This window comes from Rhea americana, unplaced genomic scaffold (genome assembly GCF_003343005.1).
Source record: "Rhea americana isolate MKP2758 unplaced genomic scaffold, rheAme1 scaffold_120, whole genome shotgun sequence".
Classification (NCBI taxonomy): Eukaryota; Metazoa; Chordata; class Aves; order Rheiformes; family Rheidae; genus Rhea; species Rhea americana.
In genome coordinates, this window is record NW_028185262.1 from 2,753,114 (window position 1) to 2,777,258 (window position 24,145).

A 24,145-nucleotide genomic window follows, 5' to 3' on the forward strand; every position below is an offset into this window, starting at 1 on the left:
TTTAGTCTGGAGATCTGGCTGGAAATCTTGTAAGATTGGGATCTATCTATCTTGATTGTCCATCCAGGCCCTCCATTTTTTAGGTGTTATCTGCCAGACTCAAACATGATAAACCTCATGGTGCCTGATTTATCTCTCTCAGAAGGATGAAGGGCTGAGTCAATCCTTCTGCATTCACATCTTTGTTTCCCAGTTCCCACRAAAGTGCCAGATCATTTAATTTATTCCCATCCCTGCATCATCTGTGTAGGTATTCTGGGATTCTAAAGCAAAATTCATATCTAGGACACATGCCTCCCTCGAGCACTTTTAACCCCTCACCACCTATCCCCCATCTACGCCAGTAACCTCAGCCCCACAGAAGATGCCAGGGATATGCCACATGTGCTGCTGGCTACAAAGGCTCAGCTCTGAGGCTTTGGAGGTAGAGCACTGCATGCTGAAGCTGCTGCAGGCTTCACAGCAATGGCCTCAGTAGCAAAGTGCTCTCTGGACCCTAAAACTCAGCCCCTCTTCCCAACCCAAAGGATGGGGTGAGAAGCCAAAGGAGAAATCCCCTGTAAGTATTTAGCAAACAGGCCTGTGGCAAACAGCTAATATAGTCCAAGATAGAGGAGCAGTTTGCATAAGCACTGATCAGTATGGCATAAAATATTTGCTGATATACCCCCCGGTTTGCATTACTCTGAGTGGTAACACTAGAGCGTTTTTTTCTCTTTTTATAAAGATCATTTTTATTAATTAAGGGTAAGCTTCATCTCTGATGAAGCGAGCAAGCACCCCAGTGGTGCCAGGAAGTTCAGTCTCCTCTTCTCCCTACTTCCCAAACCTCCCTGCAGTTGTGGGAGGGAGAGCAGATCAGGTGCGATAAACCCACCCAGCACCCTCGGCAGCAGCTGGGCCCGCTGCTGTTGGAGTAGTTAGTATGCTGCGGCTGTGCAGTTCCTCTGCCATCTTCATTCACCTTAGAAATGTGGAGTTTGAATGGTTTATCTCTATTAATCACCAGCTCAAAAAGCTTTGTGCACCAAGGGCCGCAGATAATTAACTTCACTATACTGCTTGTCTTATCAGTATCAACCTCTTGTCCTCCTGTGAAATAGTTAAAACCATCAGCCCCTTTTTACTTTTCCATTTAACTCTAATGCTTTAACACTGATGTTCTAAATGGCCCTGCGATTCATACTTATTAGACAAACCTTCCTTTCTGCATCTCTTATATTTTTTGATAATTGGCCATGTACATTTCTAAGGGGCTCAACAGCTTTTCATGCCACTATACTAATAATTAAAGGTTTCTCGCAGCCTTTCAGATTTCTCTTTACCTTCTTTTCTTTGATAAGTATAATTTGCCATTAATTTGAGGGAAAAAAGTAGTAGTAGTGAGAGGCTGACTGAATAGGAAAGCATTTTGTTTGACAAAATTCTCTAGTTTTAAACAGGTATTTGTTGTTCCCCTGTTTTTGTCCCTCCTCTTGCTTGAGCTGCCCTCGTTCCAGCCCTGTAAAATGTTGTAAAAATCCAGTAAGAGAAAAGAGGAAGGCAAGAAGGAGAGGTATGCCATGTGAGAGGGAGATAGGCCAAGCTTTCTGGGCAGGTAGATAGCAGACCGGGGATCCATCCTTAGCTGTGCTACTCAGTATATGCCTTTGCTTTGCTCGTGTCTCGTTTGTGGCAGCAGTGGTGGGAGCTTGTGCCCCATCGGAGAGCGTGTTGGGTTGGGCTGGGGCGGAGAGGTGGGCAGGGTGGGCAGCTCCGGGTACCGGCAGGTGTCACCTGAGCCCGAATGAGGCAGCGAGAATGATATGGACATTGAAAAGTACTTGGGGTGGAGGGTTTGGGCTGCCGTTTTCATACCACGTGGCTGATGTGTCTTGCTGGACTGGGCTGAGGGGGATGTGGCTCCTTCAGCCACCCTTCCTCTGCGCCCCTGGGTGGTGACGGACATGGGACAGGGAAAGGGGGCCACGACAGGAAGGATGTGTGGCCTGAAAGGAGTAAATCCAAGTCTGTCAAGGGTAAATCCAAGTCTTCAGTGCCCTGCTCATAGGTTGAAACAGTGCACCCTTGACTAGACTGAATGCTAGCCAGCTGTAAGACTTGTTCCCCTGTTCCTCAGAATAGGAAATGGCTGTTGGATCTTTAGTAAAAACTGTGCGGAAACATGTCTGGAAAATAAGAAGTAAAGCCCAGTGGATTGTTGGCAGCAAACCTCTATTCCCTCGAGTTCCTTAGAAATGTGTACAACTGGCATCCGTCACGATGCCAAGAGCAACAAGAAGAGCCAGCGCTGTCTGTGCTCACACCTAGCGCAGCTGTTGCCAGGGCCCTGCTCCAGGAACCAGCAGAAAAGGAGCCCTTGATTTGTGGGTTGCAGCCTTGAGTTTTGCCTCACAGTGAACAGGTTGTCCCAGCGGCTAGTGCTTGGGTCCCTACAAGCCATGGCTTTGGGGCCACAACCAGGCATCGAATTGCTGCCGTTTCCAAGTGATCAAACTGAAAACTTTAATCAGAACRAAATTCTGGGTGTGGGCCAGTGGCTTCCATGGGAACGTAACAAAGCTACATGCAGCTTTGTTCAGGTTGGCTTGAAGACAGCCAAAAGTGGTGGCAATATGTCAGCCTACCRAGCCTTTGGATGTGGGATGGCTAATGTTCCCTTCCTGTTATTGTTGCCAAGCAGCCGACACAGAGTGACATGCTCTCCTGGTGTGACGGAAAAGGAAGTGGAAGCAGAGACAAAGCAAGATGTACGCTGACTGGCGTGGCGGGGCACTGCAGCGTGCCACCCGGCAAGTGCTCTTGCGATGAGTGACCAAGCCAGGTACTACAAGGAGGCCAAGGAAAATCCTGTGAGCTTCAGCCCTTTGTGGATTCCATCTCTGCACCCTAGACCCCCCCTTCTAGTGCAGCTCTCACRCCCTTGGAGGCCATCTCTATTGGGGCTCTGGGCAGAAGTCAGTGCTGCTGTCCATTTTCCTGTTTGGGCCCCTCTGCTCTCCCGGGGGACGACGTGGCTGCCGCCTTGCATGTGCTGCCCATGGGGCATCCTTCTCATGTGCTGCTGGAGTTTWAGTTTTTCAGGTAGTTTTGCCAGGCTGTTTTTATGGGTCCTTACCTTCACCTTGTGACTTCCACTCACAGCTCTCTTGACTCCTTCTGTCTGCCCTCTAATGCCCTCGTCCTACTCTCTGTACTCGAGCGGCATTAATCTGCACATTTGTGGACCTGATTTTTTTCTATCYGTGGGCATTGCCCTATTTTGTGTGACTTTATCCTCTGCCTGTCACTCCCCAAAATCTTCCCTATGCTCATTTTCTAGTCAGCTTTCCCTCCCTTTCTCACTTGTGTTGCTTGGCCCACATGAGTTTTTCCCATGCCTTCCCCCCCCCCCCCAGATTCTCCAATTTCCATGTCTATGTCTTCCCTCTCCCTGTTTTGGGTCCTTTCATTCCCAGCTGGTTTCTTCCATCCTCCTTGTGTGTTGCCATGGAGAACCTGCCTGGTGGCGATGTAGCTGAGGAAGAGCTGGGRACCATCTTTGATCCAAGCACTAGAGCCATCCTCTGTGAAGAATAACCCAAAAGGGCTCCCTTAGGGTGCTGTCCTACATCCTACATCCATGGAAAATGCGAGRATAGAAAGGCTTTTAGCAAACCTGATGAACTCATCAGTTACCACTAGCCCAGCGAGAGGACTTCCACAACAGTCTGTGCGCACAGTGCCAAAGCTGAACCCGCCTCAGGGAGGGATCCAGAGGAGTCCCATCACTGCCATGGCTGTTTCTGCTTTCTGWTGCCTGCATCAGGAGAGGCATTCTGGGGCCCTTTGGTGGTAGGATTTGGGAGATCTGGGTTATGGAAACTCCTTGCTGCTTTAACAGCCCATGCTTGATTCATACGTATGAGGCCATTTGAGCTCAGCGGACCCAATGCCTTTGGCCTTCACTAAATCTGCTCTGAAAAAAATTACTCAGTATCTCCCATTTTGATTTTTAAATTAATTCACTCAACTGCCTACCTTGATTCCGGGAACATAGGTTAAATAAGCATTATTGCTCTTGTGGRGCGCATGCTAGTTTATACTTTTAAATCCCAGCTCCTGGAATCATGTGATGGGAGAGTCTTTAGCTTTCCTTTTGAAACAAAACCTTTAAACAGTTGTGGAGAACAGGTTGAAAGCGTGATGCCAGTATTCCAAAATGATTACACAAGGAAGAATAAGCCAATGGTGTGTTTTAAGATTGTGATTTTTACGCTATCTTCTGGTGTGGGAAGGAGGTAGGAGAAAAGGAAAGAGAGAAGAGCTGATCATAAGTTTTTGACTGCTGGGAATGGGCAATGCAGTGTTATGTTCATCCAGTCAACACACAGCAACTATTTCTTATCAGAGCCAGAGTTCTGAATTGCAAAACAAGTTCATGGAAAAGTCATTCAGTCATTTTTGTGAGCAAATGATGCATTTTTTTCTCACAATGTGTGAGCTGTTCCTGAATTATCCTCAAACAGAGGAGGAAAAGAGAAAAAAAGCTGGTGGTGTCTCTGTTGTGAATAATTCATCCCATCCTATTAGCATAGGTGCTAACTGACCTTCTTCACGTAGCTCCCACCCAGGGGGGCAGGAGTGCGGGATGCTTCCCCTATCTCCRTTAGCTGTTGGGGGTTAGCAGGAGYGCTCAGCATACACGTGCACCCTCTAAGCAGGGTCAGAGGGCAGGCAGCACATTGCGACCTGAAATCTTATGGTTTTTATTCCTTTCCGTTTAGGTGACCCTCTCCCCGTTTGGGCAACTGGCTTGTGCAGTGCCCACACCTGGGACGCAGCATGGTGGTAGGGTCCGGCCGCTCCTGGAAGCCAGGTATGGGAATTGCTGCCCTCTAGCTATAGTGACTACCTATGTACATGCACTATTTGCATTTATATTCCATATATGACAATGGGAAATGAAAAGCAACAACAGTTACTAGATGGCTGGTGGCTGCCCCTATGCCATCTTGAGCAGGACAGCTTGAAAATGCTTATTTTCAGACAACTCATATTTTAACCCATCAGGTTTAGTGCTGCATTGCAGTGTGACAAAATGTCCCACCTCATCATGGGGCCATTGGCACATCTAGCCTGCTGAAGCATCAAGGATCTGGATCCTCACCACCTCCATGTGTTACTGTTCATCCTGTTTAGGGTTTTATTTTCAGTAACTTTATGATGTGAATATCTTGTTCAAGAGTAAGATCTTGTCCTGAACTCTGACCAACACCTTTGAGAGTTCTTATTGATGCTAGAGTTTTCTCCCTTCCCCAGAGATCTGTCTTTAAGGGCAATTCTCTTATCTCTGCTTGTTTTGGTTTTGCATCTTATGCAGCAGAGCATCTAGAGGTCTCTCCTGCTTCCTCCTATTCAGTTGTCTGTCTTGCTCCATCACTTTGTCACCCTCAGCTGCTTGTTAGTCTCTCTGATTTCCTCCTCCTTCTCCCAGGTTGGTCCATGTGTCATTTTTGTTCAGTAGTCCATGTTTCTTTCTCTCTCACTTCTTCTCTGTCTCTTGTTTCTCTCTCCTTTCTCTCTGTTTCGTTTTTCCCCCCTAGTGTCGGAACTTCTTTCTTTGATTCCCCCCCTCCACCTCCCACCCTTTATAGTGCTGTTATCTGTGATTTTGGCAAAGAGCACATTTATTGGGGAGGAATATCCCCATGGCAACGCAGCAGATGGTGACTTTTGATTAGCTTGGCTTTTTTTTTTTTTTTCCCCGACTGCCAAATCACAATCCGTCTTTGAAATTAAATCAGGCTGTGATAGCATCAGTTGTTCTGGAGAGGGGACGAGAGAGAAACAAGACTRAAGTATTACAGTGGGAGCCAGGATGTAATGCAAATTCGTGTTTTTTAACCCCAGCAATAAAACCCCCTGTTTGTTCCGGGAGCAGGAGGAACCACAAGAGAGAGAATTATAAAATAAAAAAATAAGATTAAAAAAATGTTATCACTACACACGGGCTCCTCACTGCAACCATGTTGGTGTGTTTGTCTCTAACACTGATGTCATCCCTTGCCAGATCACCTGGTGCTGCTGGGCCTAATTCTGCTCTTATTTAAACACCTTTGAAGGTTTTCCTCATGTGGCTCGAAACATGGGCCAGGGAAACTCCCTGGCTGGGTGGCTGTTGGAGGGGTGGCCAGCAGCCCTAAGGTCTGTTGGTGGGCTCTGGTCTGGCCAGAGAGGAAACAAAGTGGGTCTCAATGGCATCTCTTAAGTGGTCGAAGCGTTGCAGGAGTTGAACCAGCAAATGCTGCACAAGTAGGGGAAGTGGGCTAGAGAAATACCTCATTCTGCTGCCCCAGTGGGCAGAGGCCCGTTTCTTAGGTGGGTGATTCAAGCAATTATTTGTTTATGGGAATGAGGCATCCGGAGTAGGAAGGAAAATATTAGCAAGTAGCAAGATGAAGGAAAGCAGCTTCTGGAAGGCAGTGCAGGGGRGAGAGGGGGAATTCGGGGTAAAGAGAGGAAGCAGAGGAACCAGAGAGGGTGGATGGCATCACTGAGCCAAGGCATTGAGTGATCGAGGGCATGGGAAAGTGAGGAGCGATCTGTAGCGGCACCAAGGAGGTCTGAGCCTGGGGAAGGAAGGGCACAGATTTTCTGCCAGCATGAAGAGAGAGTTACAGGGCATAGCCCCGTGGAAGATGGGGAAGCAGATATAGAAGTAGAACAGTAAAGAACTTTCTTGAAAGCTTCAGAAGTGGGTGGTATTCAAGTCCCATAAGCTCTTTTTTCCTGGTGCTTTTTGGAGGGTGACCAAAGGTGAAYGCAATCGAGTGCTAATCATAGCCAAAGATAAAGGAGGGTTTGAAAATGAAAGCTGCAGAGAGGAGATGACTAATGACCCAGAGATTTCGCGGGAACTGAYGTGTTGTCTCAGGCTGCAAGTCTGCTGGGCTGCTATCTCCAATTACTGATGTTCCCCATGCAGGAGTTTAGAAAGCAGTTGTCTGGTCTCAGCGCTGGCTCCCTGGATGCAGTGAGTTTAGTGACCATGGCTGAAGGTAAGTTAAGGGTCATAATCAATCTTGATGAGGCTCAGCTGAAGGCAGTGGAGTTTCATCAGAAATAAAATGCCCCAAGGGTTAATGCCCTTTCCTGTTTGGTGTTATACCATACATGTTTTCAGTTGCAGTGGGGAGCAAACACACACGAGAACTTGGTATGCTTTCTATGTGCCCCGAGAGACTTGAACTCTGTCRTTAGTTTCTCTCTGCCCTTGCAAAGAGGCTCTTCAGCTTTCCTGAGACTGTCCACACACACGAGATGTAACATAGCATGCAAACGATGGTTCTCCTGAAGAAGYTCTGATCTTAATGTAGGATTCAAATCTGCACCCTTCTGACCTGGAAAGTGTTCGTAGCTAATCTTTAAGTATATGGGACTATCCTGTCCCTCATGTTAGAATATTTGAGAAGCTCCCATGGCACTTTCTGATAAGTAGCACATGCTCTCTTTCTCAYTAGGGGCTATGGGCCACCACTACATCTCTCCTGCTGCTTTTTTCAGTCAAACCAATACTCTTTCCTGGTATGCTCCAGCTGATTCTGCAGCTGTCTTAAGTTTTTCCAGTCCAGGCTAAGCTYTCTGGCCCACAGAAAGTGTATGTTATTTTTTCTCTTGGAGAGCTCAATTAGGGGTGTTCTGTGTATGTCTGGTGTTAGATCTGCTTTTCTCTGGGGAGAGGTTAAGATTTGAGTGCAGGAGAAAAATGAGGTATGGACCCCACTACAGCTGAGTTACAAAGGGTTATTTCTGGGTTGTTTTTCCCTATGAGAGACAGACACAAGGGAGAGCTCCAGTCTGCAGGTATTGGTTCACATGTTGATGGAAAGCATCAGAGAAATGTTTCATGAGCACAGTGGGATGTCAACTCCTGTTTGAATCTTAGATGACTAGTCAAGGAGGGCTTAACTCATGGTTCATTCTCTTTAGCCACTCACCCTWGTTGAGAGTATGGTTTGGCATGGGTTTGTGCCCCCTGGGCCCTCTTTATCTCCCATTTCTGTCAGATTGCCACCACTTGYTTTCTTGCCCCTGACGCCTTGCCAGTGTCTATCTGCCCCCAAATCTCTCTCCCTTGCTTGCATCTCTGCCTGCCTTGCCCAAGCCCCYTCTGACCACTCTCTTCTCTTCCCACACATGCAGCCACTTGGGGCTGGTTGGCATCCAATGTGCCTTCCCTTCCCATGTTTATGAGCCTCTGCTCTCAGCTCAGGCATGCTGTGGATGGAGACTGCACATCACATGCCAGTGTGTTTGTTCTGCCCTTCGGTACTGTTGTACCCTAACTGATAGCTTCTAATAGCTTCTAGGAGCTGCCAATGGATGGGAGCCAGTCCTGCCCTATGCCATGCCCCTTTAGTTCCTCCTGTTAGCACAGCAGACGCRTCCTGAGCAATCCCAGCACAAGCGTGGTGTCCACAGGGCTGCAATCCAGTCTGTGGAGCTGCACAAAAAAAGCAGGCTGTGACACCGTGGCAGAGCACTCGAGTCTCTCTCGGTTGACACCACATCATTATATATTGATGCCATGACACCAGCACTCAAAATAGAATCGTGACAATTTGATTTCCTGCAGATCTCAGGATGGGGTCATAAAAACGGAGACTGTGCTGGAGAAATGGGATAGGGTGGAAATGTTTGGTGTGACATCACAGCCACTTCCATGCCAATGGACTCCAACTGCTGCAAACATGTGATTGTGATTTTGTTGCACGCTCCATCAGAAAAGAGCCAGGCTGGCCGGGGAGGGAAGACAGGAGGGAGGAGAAGGGACGGAAATACTCAGTTCTTGTATCTTAATTCAAATATCTGACAATAGCCTTGCAGCCCAGGAGTGCTGAGTGATCAGGGGTAGGGACTGTGGAGCTGAGTGTGTTGCCAGTGCTGCTTAGATCAGTGGAGCTCAGAGATTTACAGCAATGCAAGTGGGGACAGGGTAAGAATCCTTGATTTTCTGCCTGTTTTAATAAGCTTGGCATAGAGAATCCTGAACTGTGATGGGGTGCCTGTATTGGAGAGCTGAGTGGTCTCACTGTGCTCTTCACCACTGATCTCAGTTACTTCTAACATCACTTTTCTTGGCAAGAAAAGCCTACAGGCCTGAAACATGGCTGCAAAAGACACTGCATAGCTGTTGTCTTTTAGGGGTTCCTGTTAGAGTGGAACAAGCACTGGTGATGGAATCCCATCTGCAAAGCTGTGAGCAGAGGTAAAGGACTTTAGTAGCTGGCAGGGGAGAAGGAAAGAAGGAAGAAAAGAGATGAGGAGAGGAAAGAAACAGATCGACCCAGAAAACAAAACTATTTGCCACACTGAGACAGCTCCGTGCACCCAGAGTTGCCCTCCTGTGCAAATAGCTGTTGTGGTTGGAGGGCAGCAAAGAGGAGTGCAGCGGGAAGCTGGGCCAGCCTGGGCCATGGTAGGCCAGTGAGGTCAGGCAGGAGAAGGCAGGAGAGGAGCTGAGCACAGATGGCGAGGTATGGAGGGCACCTCCACTATCACAGTGCCAAGGATCTCTGCCTTGGTGGGCTGTTGGCATGGCCGAGACAACAACCCTAGAAATGAGCCATGGGTGGAAACCACCTATAGGCTGCTTCATGTCTAAGGACGTTGCTGTAGGACATCTAACTTTGGCTGACCAGCATAGGACGCTGACTGCTGTAAAGCCCTACTTGGTAGCAAGATCCTTCCTGAGCTGGAGCAGCCTGCAGAGATCAAGCTGGCCAGCCTGGTTGTGTTCAAAGCACACAAGGTTGGGGGACGGAAAGCAGAATCTGTGGGGGAAATGAGAGTGAAGGGATCCGGCTAATGCACCCGTCTATCAGATTAGGCTGTCAAAAAATCAAACCGCTTCCATCACTGTCCAAGGAGAGACTCTCGCTTCCTGCTTAATGTGATCGCAGTCCTGTTGTTGCCACTCCAGGGAGAGGGGGCCACTGCCACCAAAGTGTGCAGCAGGCTGTGAGTTTAAAATCCTATTAGGCAGAGACTAACAGTTGCAAAAAGAAAGCAGGTATCCCCTAGTGGGGATTTAAAGATGTTTAGACATAATTGGATTTTCCAAGCAGATGTCATTATTGTTAAACAGTTGCCCACTTGATATGTTCAAGTTGTTGGCTGTAATTGCTAAAATTAGCAGGTCTGCATAGAGCAAAGGTCAGTTGGTTAATATCGTGATTTAGTATTTTATGAAGTAATTCCAAATGCTTTTATGTATGTTTTTGTTTTTGCAGCCTAAGCCCACATTAAAGTAGTTGTGGGCCTGCTAATAAAATAATGACTCAGCCTCCCTATGCAGGCTGCTGACCGGGCTCAGCTGCATGAGTTCAAGCCATGCTTGCTCTGCACTTTTTGCAGTGCCACAAGYCAGCCAGTGCTTGTGCTTGGGTTTGATGCTATAGTCAGCCTGAGACAGGAGGTATCAAACTACGCCCTGACCTGATATATTCAGGGAGAGGAGTCTCTTGTAAGAAGCACATCACCTCCATCTGAGGCTGGAAGGGTGAGGAGCTGGTTTCCTTTGGCRTCTGAACAAAAGGCTCTGCCTCTGGAGCCTGTGTTCCTTGGGGTGGCCAGGAACGTGTTTGCRAGCGCCTTCAGACTTTTGAAAAACACACCACTGCCTAGGCAAGATCCCCAAATACAGCTTCGAAGAGGGAAGACACACTTTCGTAAAAGGAACAGAGAGAAATACGTGAGATGAAGGCTCCCAGGTTCTTGTGCTGTGGTTGGTCATCTTGTACTGCCTCCTCCGGCTTTACAGCTGCTAAATAGGATGAGAAGAAGATTTTTCTTATAAAAAAAGACCTTGAAGTTGTTAGTATTTTGCTGACATGCTCAGTGTTAGTCTTATCCCATACTCTGGATTTTCTCTCTGGTCGTGTCGGCCAGGGCTTCTGAGATTCTTTTATCTTTCTCTGTAACAAAAGCACAGTCTGTTTCCTTGGATGGTTTGGGCACTACACCTGGAAGGTTTCTTGTCGTGGCAGATATGCAGAACATTGGTAATGCAGTTTTACCCGYTCTCTTACCATGAGACCTTTACAACTGTCTTTTTATCTCAGTTCTGCTTGGAAGAAGTGCTGAAATGTGTTCTGTGGCTTACAGGGCCACAAAGAGGTTCTGTGTATGAAAGAAGTTCTGTAGGTTCTTCTGGTCTCAAAACTAGCTGTGTGAGGTTGAGCCATGTCTCTGTATTCCTAATAGCAAGTATCTGTAGGTGCTGCTGCCAGAGCAGCTTCAGGAACTCGCTGTGAGCAGGAATTATGATGTTCTGACCAAGTGCTGGGAAAGCGAAGTGCTCACTCTTAGATATTGTCTGCTCTCCAGACAAAAGATGGAATCGCTGACCCAAGGCAGGTCAAGTCTGAGGTGTGTGTAGATCTGCGTATCTTCATCACAGATCAAAAAATCTTGAGGGGCACACATAAAAATATTACATTAGAGATGAGTCTGAACCAAAATTTTACCTCTAGTGAGCTGAAAAGGTTGAGAAGCTGGGAATTCAACTCCGGTTCAGTCTTCTGAGCAAAGACCCGTTCAGTTTCCAGTGCAAAAGGTGCATCTTGAGCATACACCTCTGTTGGTTTCAGAGGCTGAGACCAGAGCCTGCAAAACTGGATGTGGGTTTTAGTCACCTTGGGACTTGAACAGCCTGGTGTGTGTTAGCTGCATAGACTGCTGTCCACCAGTTTCTGCTTCCTACTCGGTTTCACTCTGGGAGGTGCATTTGGAGAATCAAGTAGAAGGAAAGACCTGAGCAGATTCACTACTACTGCTGTTAGCAGATGTATTTTGCATGGGTCAAAGGTGGAAGTGAAGGGGAGGATGTACCGTCACATTGTGTTGTGTGAGGTGATGTGTGGAGTATTTGGAGAATGTCAGAGTAATCTCRAGGATGGAGTGGGTTACAGCTTCGGGAGATGCTTAGACATGTGCTTTTGTCAATCCATTTAGATTTCCRTGGTGATCTTTGTGAAACCAACCAATTCATATGATCTAAATCATGTTTCTGCCAAAATTAAGTGAAAATAGATATTCTTTGAACAATAGTCTCCTTCAGCTTTCAATGCTTCCRACATTAAATCCAATTTGTTCCTAGGCCGCTTTGTGTGCATCCAGGCCTTCTTTCTGATCTAGTCTAAAAAGGAAGGCTTTGCTATTTACACTGCCAAGTCAAGTAGGTATTGTCATATGAGTGCAAACTCTGATGATGTAAGTGTCTCTTTTTACTCTGAATTTCCTTCTAAGTAACTTAAGGTAAATTCAGAAAGCTATCTCACATGAACATGATGTCTGCACAGATGGTATCAATATACAACCTTTATTTGTCTTTCTTCTGACCAAAATAATCTTCTTTCTGCACCAATCCGCTTCCTTTTGTGAGCCCCTGGGTCCCAGTGCCTGTAGGACTACTTACTGCTYGCAAATCATGGACAAGCAGCAGATCCAGCTCAACAGAGTTGGTCTGGGCTCTGCATGGAGGTGCCAAGGTTGCCCCTGCGCCCATCACTACTGGCTTCTCTCCAGAAACCCGGGATGCAGTGACTTGCCTCCCAGTGATGTGCCCTTTTCTTACTAGAARGGGGACTCACAGGAATTCAACAGCCCTTAACATGGCAAATACAGTTCTGGTCTGTTTTTCCAAGCTTGGCATGGCATCAGTTGCTAAGGAAGGTGATATAAGCTACATTTTTCTTTACAAACGTAAAAGGTTTTGATTAGGGGGTGGCAGTATTCTGGTTAATCTAACTTGGTGCTTTATGTTCAGAGTCCCGTATGAGTAGTCCTACCTCTCAGCCTCCTTCAAAGCATGAGAGTCTGTTATTCCCATTTTACAGGGAAGGAAACAGATGCAAAGACCTGCCCAAACACAGGCAGCAATTGCAATCCAGATTGCGAGTGAAAATGTCCCCTGAATGCTAGTTCCAGTCTCCAGGGAGAAATCAGTTGGCAGGGCAGGCTGGGAAACTCTCGGGTATGTAACGTGGGACTGAAAATAAGAGGCGTGTAAGATTTTAAATGCCTAAGGTGATCTGGCCAGGCAAGAAACGAGACTCAGCCTCTCATGTGAGAAGGTGGAAATGTGGGAAGCATGTTCCTTAACTYAGTGGAGGATGAAAGCAGTGTGCTGCAAGACTGTGCAAGAAAGAAGTTGTGACCTGTTTCTTGCAGCTGGGAGCTAGACAGTAAGCATGGTAAAGCACCATCTAGCTCCTCATATCCAGCTTTGCACCAAATGGGAGCTAAATTCAACCCCCCAGAACCTGTTTGTTTATGCTCTGAATTTAGGTCTTTTTGKTGTAAATGACTCCAAACAGAAAGGGACCATGTGTTGTCCTAGTCCAGCAGCCTGCTCACTTTCAGCCCCTGAGTGACATAGTGCTTCCCTCTAGGTCTCCTGTCACAATTTTCAGGACATTCTCAAGAAATCCCCTGTGTTCTTTACAGCGTATGAGGAACAACTTGTTCTTCCTCCTGTTCCTCACTGAAGTCTCCCTTTGGTTATTCCTATGGCAGTCCCCTCCACTGTGTGCTGCATGACCCACTGAACCTCCCGCCACCTTCTTGCTGATGTGCAAAAGCTGTTTTCAATGAATATTTTTCCTATTGTATGTCAATGCCATGCTAGCTTTAAAGCCCAAAGGCAGGATATTCTTCTCTCAGCCTCAGGCTTGTGCGTGAGGGTCACACAAGTGTCTTTATTCTTCCAGCCAGCAGACCTAAACATCGGCAAAAGGGTCTATTTCAAGAGGTGGGAAGCCTGTCATAGAGTTCTCTTACCTAGGGCCTGTCCATCAATGAAACTGTCTCCTCTTGCTATATTAATTGAATTAGTCTCTTTAGCAAACCAGCAAGGCTGGTATATCTACTGCATCTACTTACTGAACAAGCACTATATATCACTTTACCTAGAGTTAGTGCAGTCCCACTCTTTCATTTAGCATAACTTCATATCTTCACCTGCCAAGTACTTCTTGCAAGCCATTGAGAAGTCTGCATCGGTTGTGTCATGAACTCAGCGCAGCCATTTATTAGTACTGCTCGTAGTAGATCCCATCTGTTGAGCAACGAGAGTGCTTCCCAACAGCTTGTGCTGGGGGACATTGTCATTTCAGCTGTTCTCTTCCATTTACTTTTACAGACTTCAACTGGCCATCTTCTTCCACTTCTGTTCTCTCCTGCCCATTCTCAATGATTTTCCGGGTGGTGATCCTCCTGCCATTGATCACTTCACTAGTGGTGGAGACTGATCTGAAACTGTGTGACCCAGCTGTGTCCCCACCGAAGGAGAAGGTGGTCTGCTCACTGGGGCCAAATGAATTGAATGATATAAATGACCGCACAAAGTCGGGAAACAGGCTGAGGCCGTTTCCCCTTCCGTTTGTTCTGTGCCTGTTTTCACCACGGTTGTCGAAAGAATTGTCCCAGAAATCATGTGCAAAGGGATCCAGCCCTCCAAAGAACTCTCTAAATATCTCCTCGGGGTTACGGAATATGTAACTGGAATCGAACGGGCTGTTACGACCCCCTGCGGCTCCTCTTCCTCCTTGGGACCTGCTCTCCTTAACAGGTCTGTCGTAGAGAGATCGYTTCTGAGGGTCTGACAGAACCTCGTATGCCTCAGCAACTGCTTTGAATTTCTTTTCAGCTTCCTCCTTGTTGTTGGGGTTCTTATCAGGATGCCATTTGAGCGCTAGTTTGCGGTAGGACTTCTTAATGTCATCCTGGGAGGCGCTTTTTTGCAGTCCGAGGACTTTGTAATAATCCACCATCTCAAAGGAAAGGTGGAGCAGCCGGGAAGCGGCCCGGTGCCGCTCGCCGTGCCGCGCTCCTCGGGGCGGGCGGCCGCTCGGCTCGCGTCCTGCCGTGCCGCGGAGCCCCTCGGCCCCCGCCACGGCTCTGTGACGTCAGGGGCGGCTCAGCCAATCGCTGCCCGGCTCCCGGGGCCGTTCCTGGCCCCCGGCCTCAGGTCCGTGGACTCAAGGCGCCCGGGCGGCGGCGGCGGCGGCGCTGCCCGATGCAGCTGCGACGTTGCAGCCGCGGCGCGCTGTCGTGTTCTTCCTTCCTTTTTTTTTTTTTGGCTGTATCTTTCCTCAGGTGTGAATCGCAGTGCTTGTGGTTTTGTGGGAGGTCCAGGGAGGTGCGGTGTGGTCAGGTCACGTTGGCCCTGGTGGGGACTGGAGCAGCGGGTAGAGGAACGCGCTACCCAGTCCGGCTGCCCGCAGCTCGGGAAGGCTGTTGATGAGGTGGAGAGAGTTCAAAGAAGAGCCGGAAATGTGATTAAGGGTTCGGAAAGCGTGGTGTGGAGAGAGAGACTCGAGGAAACCTTCTTGGTGTTAAGAGAAARGTAAAATAATAGCTTGATCGTAGCCTACACGAACCTGCATGGGAACGGAAATTCAATAGCAGAAGGATCTTCAGGCTCACTAACAAGGCAGTTGGAAGTCGGCACTAGTCGAATTTGAACTAGATATGCTCTGCAAGCGTTTTATAAGAAGGTAACGAAACGTTGGCCTCTCTTCGTGTGGCCGTTTTTAACCCAAAACTGGGYCTTATTCCTAAAACCACAGTTAAATGATCATCATGATCTCTTCTGAATTTCTAACAAAACTTAATGCTTCAGGAAGAGCTTAGCTCCCACCAAAATAAATGCCCTGACTGAAGCTCTTTAGCAGGTTTAACAGCCTCTTTGGACATCCGGCCTAGGTGCACACACGTACGTCAGGTGTGCCACGTGAACTCAGTGCAGACAGGTTCAGCCTGAGGAGCTGCACTTTGCAGTCTCAGGTTATCCTGCATCTGTTTCTGTTCCCTGGATTTGTCATTCCTGTGGGAAATGCAGTGTCTTYGTAGGGAATTGCTGCGTGGAGGTAGTCTCCAAGGAAGTGCCAGTAATAAGAATTCAGCTGTCTGTAACATAGTGTCATAAACACCTTCTAATGGCAGCATGTGTTGCAGATCGCTGCCCTCGTTTCTGTTATCCCATACGTTGAGAAGGAATCAAGAGCTGTCCATACCAAAGAGCRCACGCGCAGCGTGTGCGCTGGCTGCTCTCCTAACACATACTGTACGTGTGGGGTCATGAAGCCTAGGGGCAGCCTACCTTTCTTTCGCTGGTTTTCTTGTTTGTCAGTGAAGGGTCGACGTTAGGGAGGTACTTGTCGTATTCTGGCCCAGCAGTARAAGTCACCATGAGCCAGCACAGTGCCCATCTGAAGGCTGGAGCTGAAGGAAGTGCAAGACAAACACTAAGGAGTTCATGGCCACGTGGAGTCACCTCTCTGGGGAGCTCTTGTGTTCTACCTTCACCTGCATAGAGGTCTTGTTAACGAGAAGCGGGAACGTGCCTTGTGAGTTACAGGTCTGCAGGGTGTTATTGGTACCGTAACAAGAGGAAAAGTTAATCTGGGTGTAGCAGCAAGCTGCATCCTACCACATCCCAGTACTCTCCTGGGTTGAGGAGAAAGTTATGTCCTCCTGGCTCGCTCAGACTGTTGTGCCTTCATTGAAATCTTTACTAAGTGGACGAAGTTAACTGGTGTGTTGTTTTCTWTGGTTGTTTGTTATACTTGTGAGTGAATTAAGCTTATCACAGCTGAGCCACCAAAAGGCACCAAAGGCGCCAGTGGCTCCTCTCTCTGCCATTGTGGGCTGTTTGCAGTTTCTCAGTAGAAATTTGAGGATTAATTCTATTGCTGTTCCTGCCCTCTGTTACCCAGGAGGGAAAATGCAAAGCTAGAGGCAGGTCTGAGCAGCCTGTTGGAGCATCCCACGAGCTTTTAGCAAGGCCAGCAAACTATTGCAGGAGGAACAGGGCAATCCAAGGAGGGCACCAATGCTGTCTTGTGCTATGCTCTCTGAGAAACATCTCCTCCCTTACACCTTGCTTCTGATGGTGAATATCCATCTCAGACTGGCTGGAGCATTGGATTATCTATCTTGGATTCAGTGCGTCCTACCCATCTGAAAAGTAGGGAGTGTTTTTCTCCTGTCATCCTGGGATGGGGGATGCTTGCTGCCTGCCTGTCTGCTGCCTGCAGCAGGCACCAGAGATTAGCAGCCATTCAACAGAGGTCACTGCAGTGAGCCAAAAGGGTTTGCAAGGAAAAAAAGAAAGGATTGAAGGAAGAGAGAGAAAGGGAAATGAAAGAGACACGYGCACATCAAGTAACTAGACCCAAACTAGCCTGGCAGTCCCATCCCTAGAAACCAAGGCTTTGAAATGAGAAATGTTTTTCGTATCTTAAATCTCAAGTACAAACAATAAAAACCAGCCCAGACTGTGTTCTTTGAAGAGAAAGTACGAGTGACCTGAACAGTGGTTATCAGCAGCGTCATTAAGATAAACCCTTAACATGATTTAAAGCATCCGAAACTGAAGGCAGCACTTTCAGATACTAACAAAATGGTCTGACATTGGGGATGAAAATCAATAGTAATCTGATGTCACTAAAAATACTCAAAAGTGTCCCATGGCTGATGGAGGTGAGATTAGTGTAAATATTTGTATTCTAATCAGTGGCACGCGAGGGCTGGAGGCGGCCTTTCTGTCTATTTAATTAATGGAGTGGCTTTTTAAAAGGATCCTAATCATATGTGATTGTATCTGCTTATCAACATTTTTGCTAATTAGATGATATGGAGGCAGTCACTCTGCTAATTCCCTCATCCAAACAGCATATCCTGCACAGATAAAGTACAGTCTCTTTTTAATAAGAAACAATCATGAGACAGACTAACCTTAATGGTGCTTATTATCCTAGGATCTTTGGGATTTTCTCTTCTGCCCACCCCCTCCTTCACTCTCCTTTGCTTGCTGTTGCAGAATGCCAGATGGGTGCAGGCGCTGCRCTCCTCCGGGCCCCTGCGCAAGGCACCACCACTGCCACCGCTGCATGGCCAGARGTTGTCAACCAGGTTTGATCTGAAACAAAACACAAGGCACCACGAGGCAAAATGCCCCAGGCTTTTGGTCACCCAAGCCCCTGGTGACCTCACACTTGTGGTCATGATCTCTGTCTCTGCTTCTGCCACCCCAGCTGGCCCTGGTCCAAAAAGGAGTGAGTGTCTTTGGGCCATGAAAACCTCCTTTCTTTCTTGTTTTTTTGTTTTCTGTTTTTTTCTTCTGTTTTAAACGGGTGTGGGGGAGAAAGGGGTCTTCACGAGCAGTTTCTTGGCAGCCCCATTGATCCCGTGACAAGGCCAGGATCCTTTTATCTAAAATAACATGAGCGTGAGACATTTGTTCTAAGTCCTTTGACTATCCAAACAAACAAGAGTCACACTTCGCTCCGCCAGTCAAACTGTCATCAGATGCCTCACCCTACGATGGCCCCGTCAGAGGGGAGATTGCGCTCGCCGCCTTCCTGCCTCTCCGGAGGGGACCTCACTGCATGGCTTTCCTTGGGAGTAGAGTTGGAGGCGGCTGTGGCTGAGGGGGGTGAGCGGGTTGCTCCTGAGTCATACCGCCTGGTGAGCACATCATGCTGACCTTCTGGTGGAGAAACAAAGGGATCTGCTGGCCTCAGGGAAGAAGATTTAAAAATAAATAGAAAGTTTGCCCCAAAGAGCCTTTCCTCACTTCTCAAAATGCAAGGGCAATGTCTTGATAGAGAGAACCTGTCCTAAACGGACATAATTGCCTCACCGAGAGCATCTGAGTGGGCCAAAGTAGAGGGGGTAGATGCCTGGTATTTGGTTTTAGGAGGTCAGGAGTTTGCCTGCTGTTTTTGCAGCTGTGAATGTTGAGCAGAAAAAGCTTAAATGACATGGATTCCAGCCTCCCACTCCTGCAGCCGGCAAGAGGGAGGTTTTGTATGTCATGTGTGGTGATCTTGTGTGTTAGACCCAGCACAGTAAAGGGCTGTGGGATGGAGGTGGAATGGCTCTGGTGAGTGCTGGGTGAAAGGAGACCCCCAGGAGGCTGAAAGACAGACTTGAAGAAGGAATATAGAGAGCTAGGTCTGGATACAGCTGCTTCTGAGGTTCAGGCTGAGACTTGAGGTTAAACCAAGTTTCAAGTGAGGAGACACCCAGGTTCTGGGTGCAAGCAAGTGGCAGGTACCTCACACAACCACTCTTTTTTGAGGTATGAAGCCAAACAGAGGRCCTGATTCTGCTTAGAGGAGTCAAGGGAACTGACAGATTTTTTTATGTTAGATCATTCTCTACATCCAGGGCAAGGCCTTGTTCCAGTCTTGGAAAACCCGAACTGGGCTGTAAACTGTGTCCATTCACTTTGATCTAGGCCATCCTGCCAAAATTCAGAGTGCTTCATTACCTGGATCATCTCTGTGTGTTATCTGCAATATCCTCATCAAGGCATGGCTACACTGAGGTTGTTCTCAGAAATATGGTTGGCCAGTCTTTCTGCTGTTCCTCCTTGGCATGGTCTGTGACTCTTCTTTCTCTATGTTCTATGCACAGGAATTAATGCAATATTGACCGCTTCCCCGGACCGATTTCCTGTTGCCAGTTCCATGACTAAAGGCTACAAATTGAAAAAGAGGAGGGACTTCTGGGCCAAAGATTGCATTGCAAGCCGTTGAGTCCTGGGGCTTAATGAGGTACTGCTTATCAGCAGAGCGTGCTTATCTGGAGCAYGCTGATGGAGTACCTGCTCCAGCCCCATCATGAGAGAACATGTTTTACCACCCAGTTGCAAGGAGCTTGGAGCGTGCATGCGGTCAGACAGCACGGCTCAGTTGATGCGTGGTAACTTGCGAAGCCGCAGTAACTTTATCACTTCACAACATCCATACATAGCCACAGCCTTGMATCTTCTCAGGGGAAGAAAAGATGATGAGTTACTGTCCTGGGATTTTCTCTCTGTCTCCAGTCAGTGGGAAGTGGTATGTGGAGCATTCATTTAATAAACCAGAGGAGAAAAGCTGTAGATCAGCTTCTCATTATTTCAGTGCTGGCTCATGCCATTGCTTGGGTTTGTGCCTGACAGTTCARTGTGTTATTTGAGGCCACTTAAGCATTCTGCAGAAATTATGCCACCATCTTTTGAAAACATGGGGTTCTTCCAAGCGAGGAGGGCCTGTCTCCATTAGTAGTTTCATCAGTGCCAATTCCTTCTCAGTTTTAGGTGTCAGATTGCAAAGAGGTGCCTACTTTGACTGTTTCTTTTGAGAGCCATCACTCCAGCAGGAAACCTTCTGGAGATGATCGTTCTCCTGTGGACCTATACGATAAAGCAACTCTGTGAGTAAAAACGTACCATGGGGCTGATTTGGCAGGGACAGCAGGGTCTCAAGTGGAGCAAAACTGACGTGAGGATCCTGGTGATGTGCACACAAACATGGAGCCTCTGATTGAGGGATGGAGCTCCCTTCTCCAGAAGGCAGGAGGGGTTGTGGGGGACCACCACAAGTGTTTGCTACCCAGAAATTGTGATGTTTTTTGCCTACCTCCAAGGAGGGGGAGTGGGCAATCAAGGTAGCAGGTGGAGGGTTGATCCGTTGCTGATGATTTCAGTGGGAGTGGAAAACTGGAGAAGAGACCCCACATCTTAGCCATCAGAGAGCAYGTTCTGGTCCTGTCTAAGGACTCTATGTACATGGGGCTGCTGGAGAGGCTGGAAACAGTGAAATTTCCACACAGCCTCAGTGAAAGTTTAGTCCAAGTTTATTGCTGAGATTAAAAGACTGGGGAATATAAATTGTAAATGTGATGACTTAAGAGCTCATAAATTCAGTATACAGCCCTGTTCCAGAGAGAGCTTGTGTGCAGTGCAGTCTCGGTGCCTTGAGCTCACAAGTCTGTTCTTGCTCCTGCTGCTCAAACCCTCACTTGCCAAAGGATCCTTCCACCCTGCCCTGGCTCCTGAGCTGGTGCGTGTGCACAGAAGTTTGTGAACGTGTATACATACACTGATGAGGGGTGCCATCCGTTCTGTGCCCCCTGTGATTTCATGTGTGTAGCGTTGCCTGTGTGCACTCCCTGCTGCTGTTCCAGCCCAAAAAMCAGTGTCATGCTGGAACATCATTTGCCTCATCTGACTGCTGAAGATGACAGTGCATCACCTGAGAGTAGGGGCAGTGCCTCCTGTCTGGAGCAGTGTTTGCATTTACCTAGGGTCCAAGTGCTCTTGCCTGCTGCTTACAGAAGAGACCTGTGGTTTCATCCATATTTTTGTGTGTGGGCAGTGTGAACTGATTGRATTAATTGCTCATGGTCACAGGGAGAGCTAGTAGAAGTAGTGTTACCCCTTGTGGCTGCAGCAGAGACTGAAAGAGTTGGAAAGATGAAGCTCTGCCAATGCACAAGCCCGCCCCACCACAATTTTCTGCTTGCCTCAACTAGAGTCCCCTGCCCCAAGGCTGGTTGCCCCCCCCCACCAGTGGTACAGTGAAGGCAGGTTTTCAGAGGAGTGTTCCTGTGCCAGACTGTTTCTGGGATGAGATGAGGGTCATCGCTGTCACTGAATGTGCTGATGTGAAGTTCCAATATTAAGTCCTTCAAATAAATTGCTTAGGTGTAAAGACCATTGGGATTATGTACTCTTTTCCAGCAAAGACGGAGACCTGGAAACCAGCCGCCTTTTGGGATCAGTCAAGCCTATGCCAAGGATGTGGATTTGGGCTGGCARCTCTAACTGAAGCTGAGGTGAGGATGGAACGTCTCGTGTCAACCTGCTGTTGTGCTGGGAGCAGAGCTTATGGCCACTGTCTGAGCAAGGAGAGCTGGAGGCAAATCCTGGGGAGAAACTAGAAGACACCTCGGGGCAACTTTTTCTTCTTCCTCATCTTCGGCAGTGTGGGATTTGCAGCACCTCCTTGGCTCAAGTACCAGCATGCGGTAGGTATGTGTGTGTGTGTGTGTTTTGGGAGGGGGCTCAACTTCCAGTTGCTGCAGACTTCATGTCTCCCCGTCCTCATGCAAGCACTCAGGGGCCGCTATTGAGGTTGTGCTGTKCTTCGGCTGGCTTAGGTTAAACTCCAGCCTGCATCTCTGAAAGCAGAAGCCTGCGGTCCCCCATGGACATAGCTAACGTGCAGAGCCCCCGATTGCAACAKCATGCGTGAGTCAGCTCTGAATGCTCCTTTGTACGTGGGGGCCTGCGTTCGGCTCACAACCTGAGGACCGATGGCTGTGCTCACAAAAGTGCACGCAGGCCTCTCCCAACAAACCAAGTTCTTGAGCTCCTGCTGCGTTTCTCTGAAGAAAGTGGGTCATGCCTTCTGGGCGGCGTGTCTCAAAATTTCCCCTCTCCCAGGATCCAGGTTTGGGGAATGCAGTTTTGACAGCATTCAGGCCTCCTGACTCAGAGGCAGCTGCTCGACATCAGTGCTTTGGGTCAATATAGGTGCTGAGGAAGAGTAGTTTGTGTTGGTATGGCTAGTATTTGTTCACTTTGGAGACCTRCTTTCATCTAATGACCAAAGAGGAAGGAAGAGGCTATATTCTTGAAATCATGTTTAGTCACTGTTAAACCCACTCTCCTACTATATTGCTTTTCAGTATGACCAGGAGATTGTATGTGTGTATGTACAGCCATGTGTACGGGTTTATGGTAGTCTACCTGGTTGCACAGCTGTGTGGACAAGGCTTGAGGTGCATGCCAGGAGCTGGCGGCTCTGTGTTAACTGAATCAGGAACAGGCTGCATATATTGGCCAGACCATTCTGCATTTTACTAAACTAATTTAAGTCTGCTTTGGGCAGATCTGGAAAGACCCATTCCTCTTGCTTCCCTCCATGCAGACCCTTGAAATCTTTGCAAATTTGCCTGAAATGTTTGTCGTTCCCCGGCACCACGTTGCTGATTCGTGTGACCCGTAATAACTGCCCTTTTCTAGGACTTGGTTCTGAACGAGGAGCAGAGATAACATTTAACAGGCAAGAGCAGATGAAAAGGCGATAAAGGAATAAGGGCAGGGGGAAGGCGCGAGGAGAGGAGGAATGCAGAGGTATGTGGCTGCGTGTTGCACTGTGTTTATGCGTAAACAGGCATGCTTATCAATATCCAGATGTAAGCACGCGTGTGCGCTCCGCGTGCATGTTAATATCTCCTGGAACAATAGGCGCTCCTTGACTCGGGGAGCGTTGCCGGAGCCTCCCCTTCAGATACGGGTTCGTTATCAGGTTGCAGCAGGCATTCCCATCTAATCAGGGATCTGAACCCCCGTGAGCCACCACATGGGGCTTTCAAAGCGTTTCCGCGAGCCCTGGGTCTGCAGAGCCCCTCCGAGGAGGGGGGCAGGAGGGACAGAAGGGGCAGTGCGTCTGCGGAGGTGCTAGGCCGCGTGCTGGCTGYGCGCCTGGCCACCCGGCTTCACACCTCGGAGCCGGGAGGGGGATGCCCGGCTCCGAGCTGGGCTGCGGGAAGCGGCACTCGCCCCGCGCGCTCCTGCGGAGGGATGATCCCGTGGGAATGGGCCAGCCCTCGCCAGGCCAGTCCCTCTGCCCTGAGGAGAGGGCACGGCCAGAGCCCCAGCAAGGCGCCCGCTTCCTTAGACGTGGGGCAGGCAGGGCCGGGCGGGCGGAAATCGCCACTTCACCCCATTAAACGAGGCTGTCTGGGCAGGTCCGTGCTGCGACACACGCGGGAGGCAGCCCTGCGCCTCGCTGGGAGACGGGCAGCGGGGGCCCTTTCGCTTTTTTTTTTCTTCTGCTTTTTTAGGGAAAGCTCCAAGAGCGAAAGGCTTTGACAATCCCATTTCYACCTCCACTTGCTAGGACTGAAACGCAGTGACCACTAATCTTACGTGGCTCATAACTGCAAATAGCTCTGGAACTAATTAATTTGACAGCGCCGTGGCTGCCTGCCTTTTTCACCAAAATCAATTAAGGAGACGCACGTTTCCCCTTCCTCCCTCAACCCCCCCGACTCAATTTTGCAGCGAGGCGGAGGGGAGACGGGCCGGCGAGGCCGGCGCGGCGTTCCCAGGGCTCCCCCGGGGCAGGGCTGGGGAGCCAAGCCGGGGAGCCCAGCGAGAGCGGATTAGCAAGGTGGAGGSAGCGACGCCGCTTCCCCGCAGCAGGAGCGACGCCGCTCCCCAGGGGCGCCCGGCGGTGGGAAAGCTTGATTGCCGCGCGCAGCCACACAGCGTGGCTCTCCGCCAGCCGGCCGGCCGCCCTCCGGCCCCGCTCCC

General features: G+C 48.8%; 1 protein-coding gene across 1 annotated transcript; it reads right to left on the reverse strand.

Moving 5' to 3' along the window:
- Window positions 1-14,150: 14,150 nt before the first annotated feature.
- On the reverse strand, window positions 14,151-14,816 carry DNAJB8 (DnaJ heat shock protein family (Hsp40) member B8). Its single transcript, XM_085323799.1, has one exon. The coding sequence runs from the start codon at window positions 14,814-14,816 to the stop codon at window positions 14,151-14,153; it is 666 nt and encodes a 221-aa protein (XP_085179925.1).
- Window positions 14,817-24,145: the final 9,329 nt, after the last annotated feature.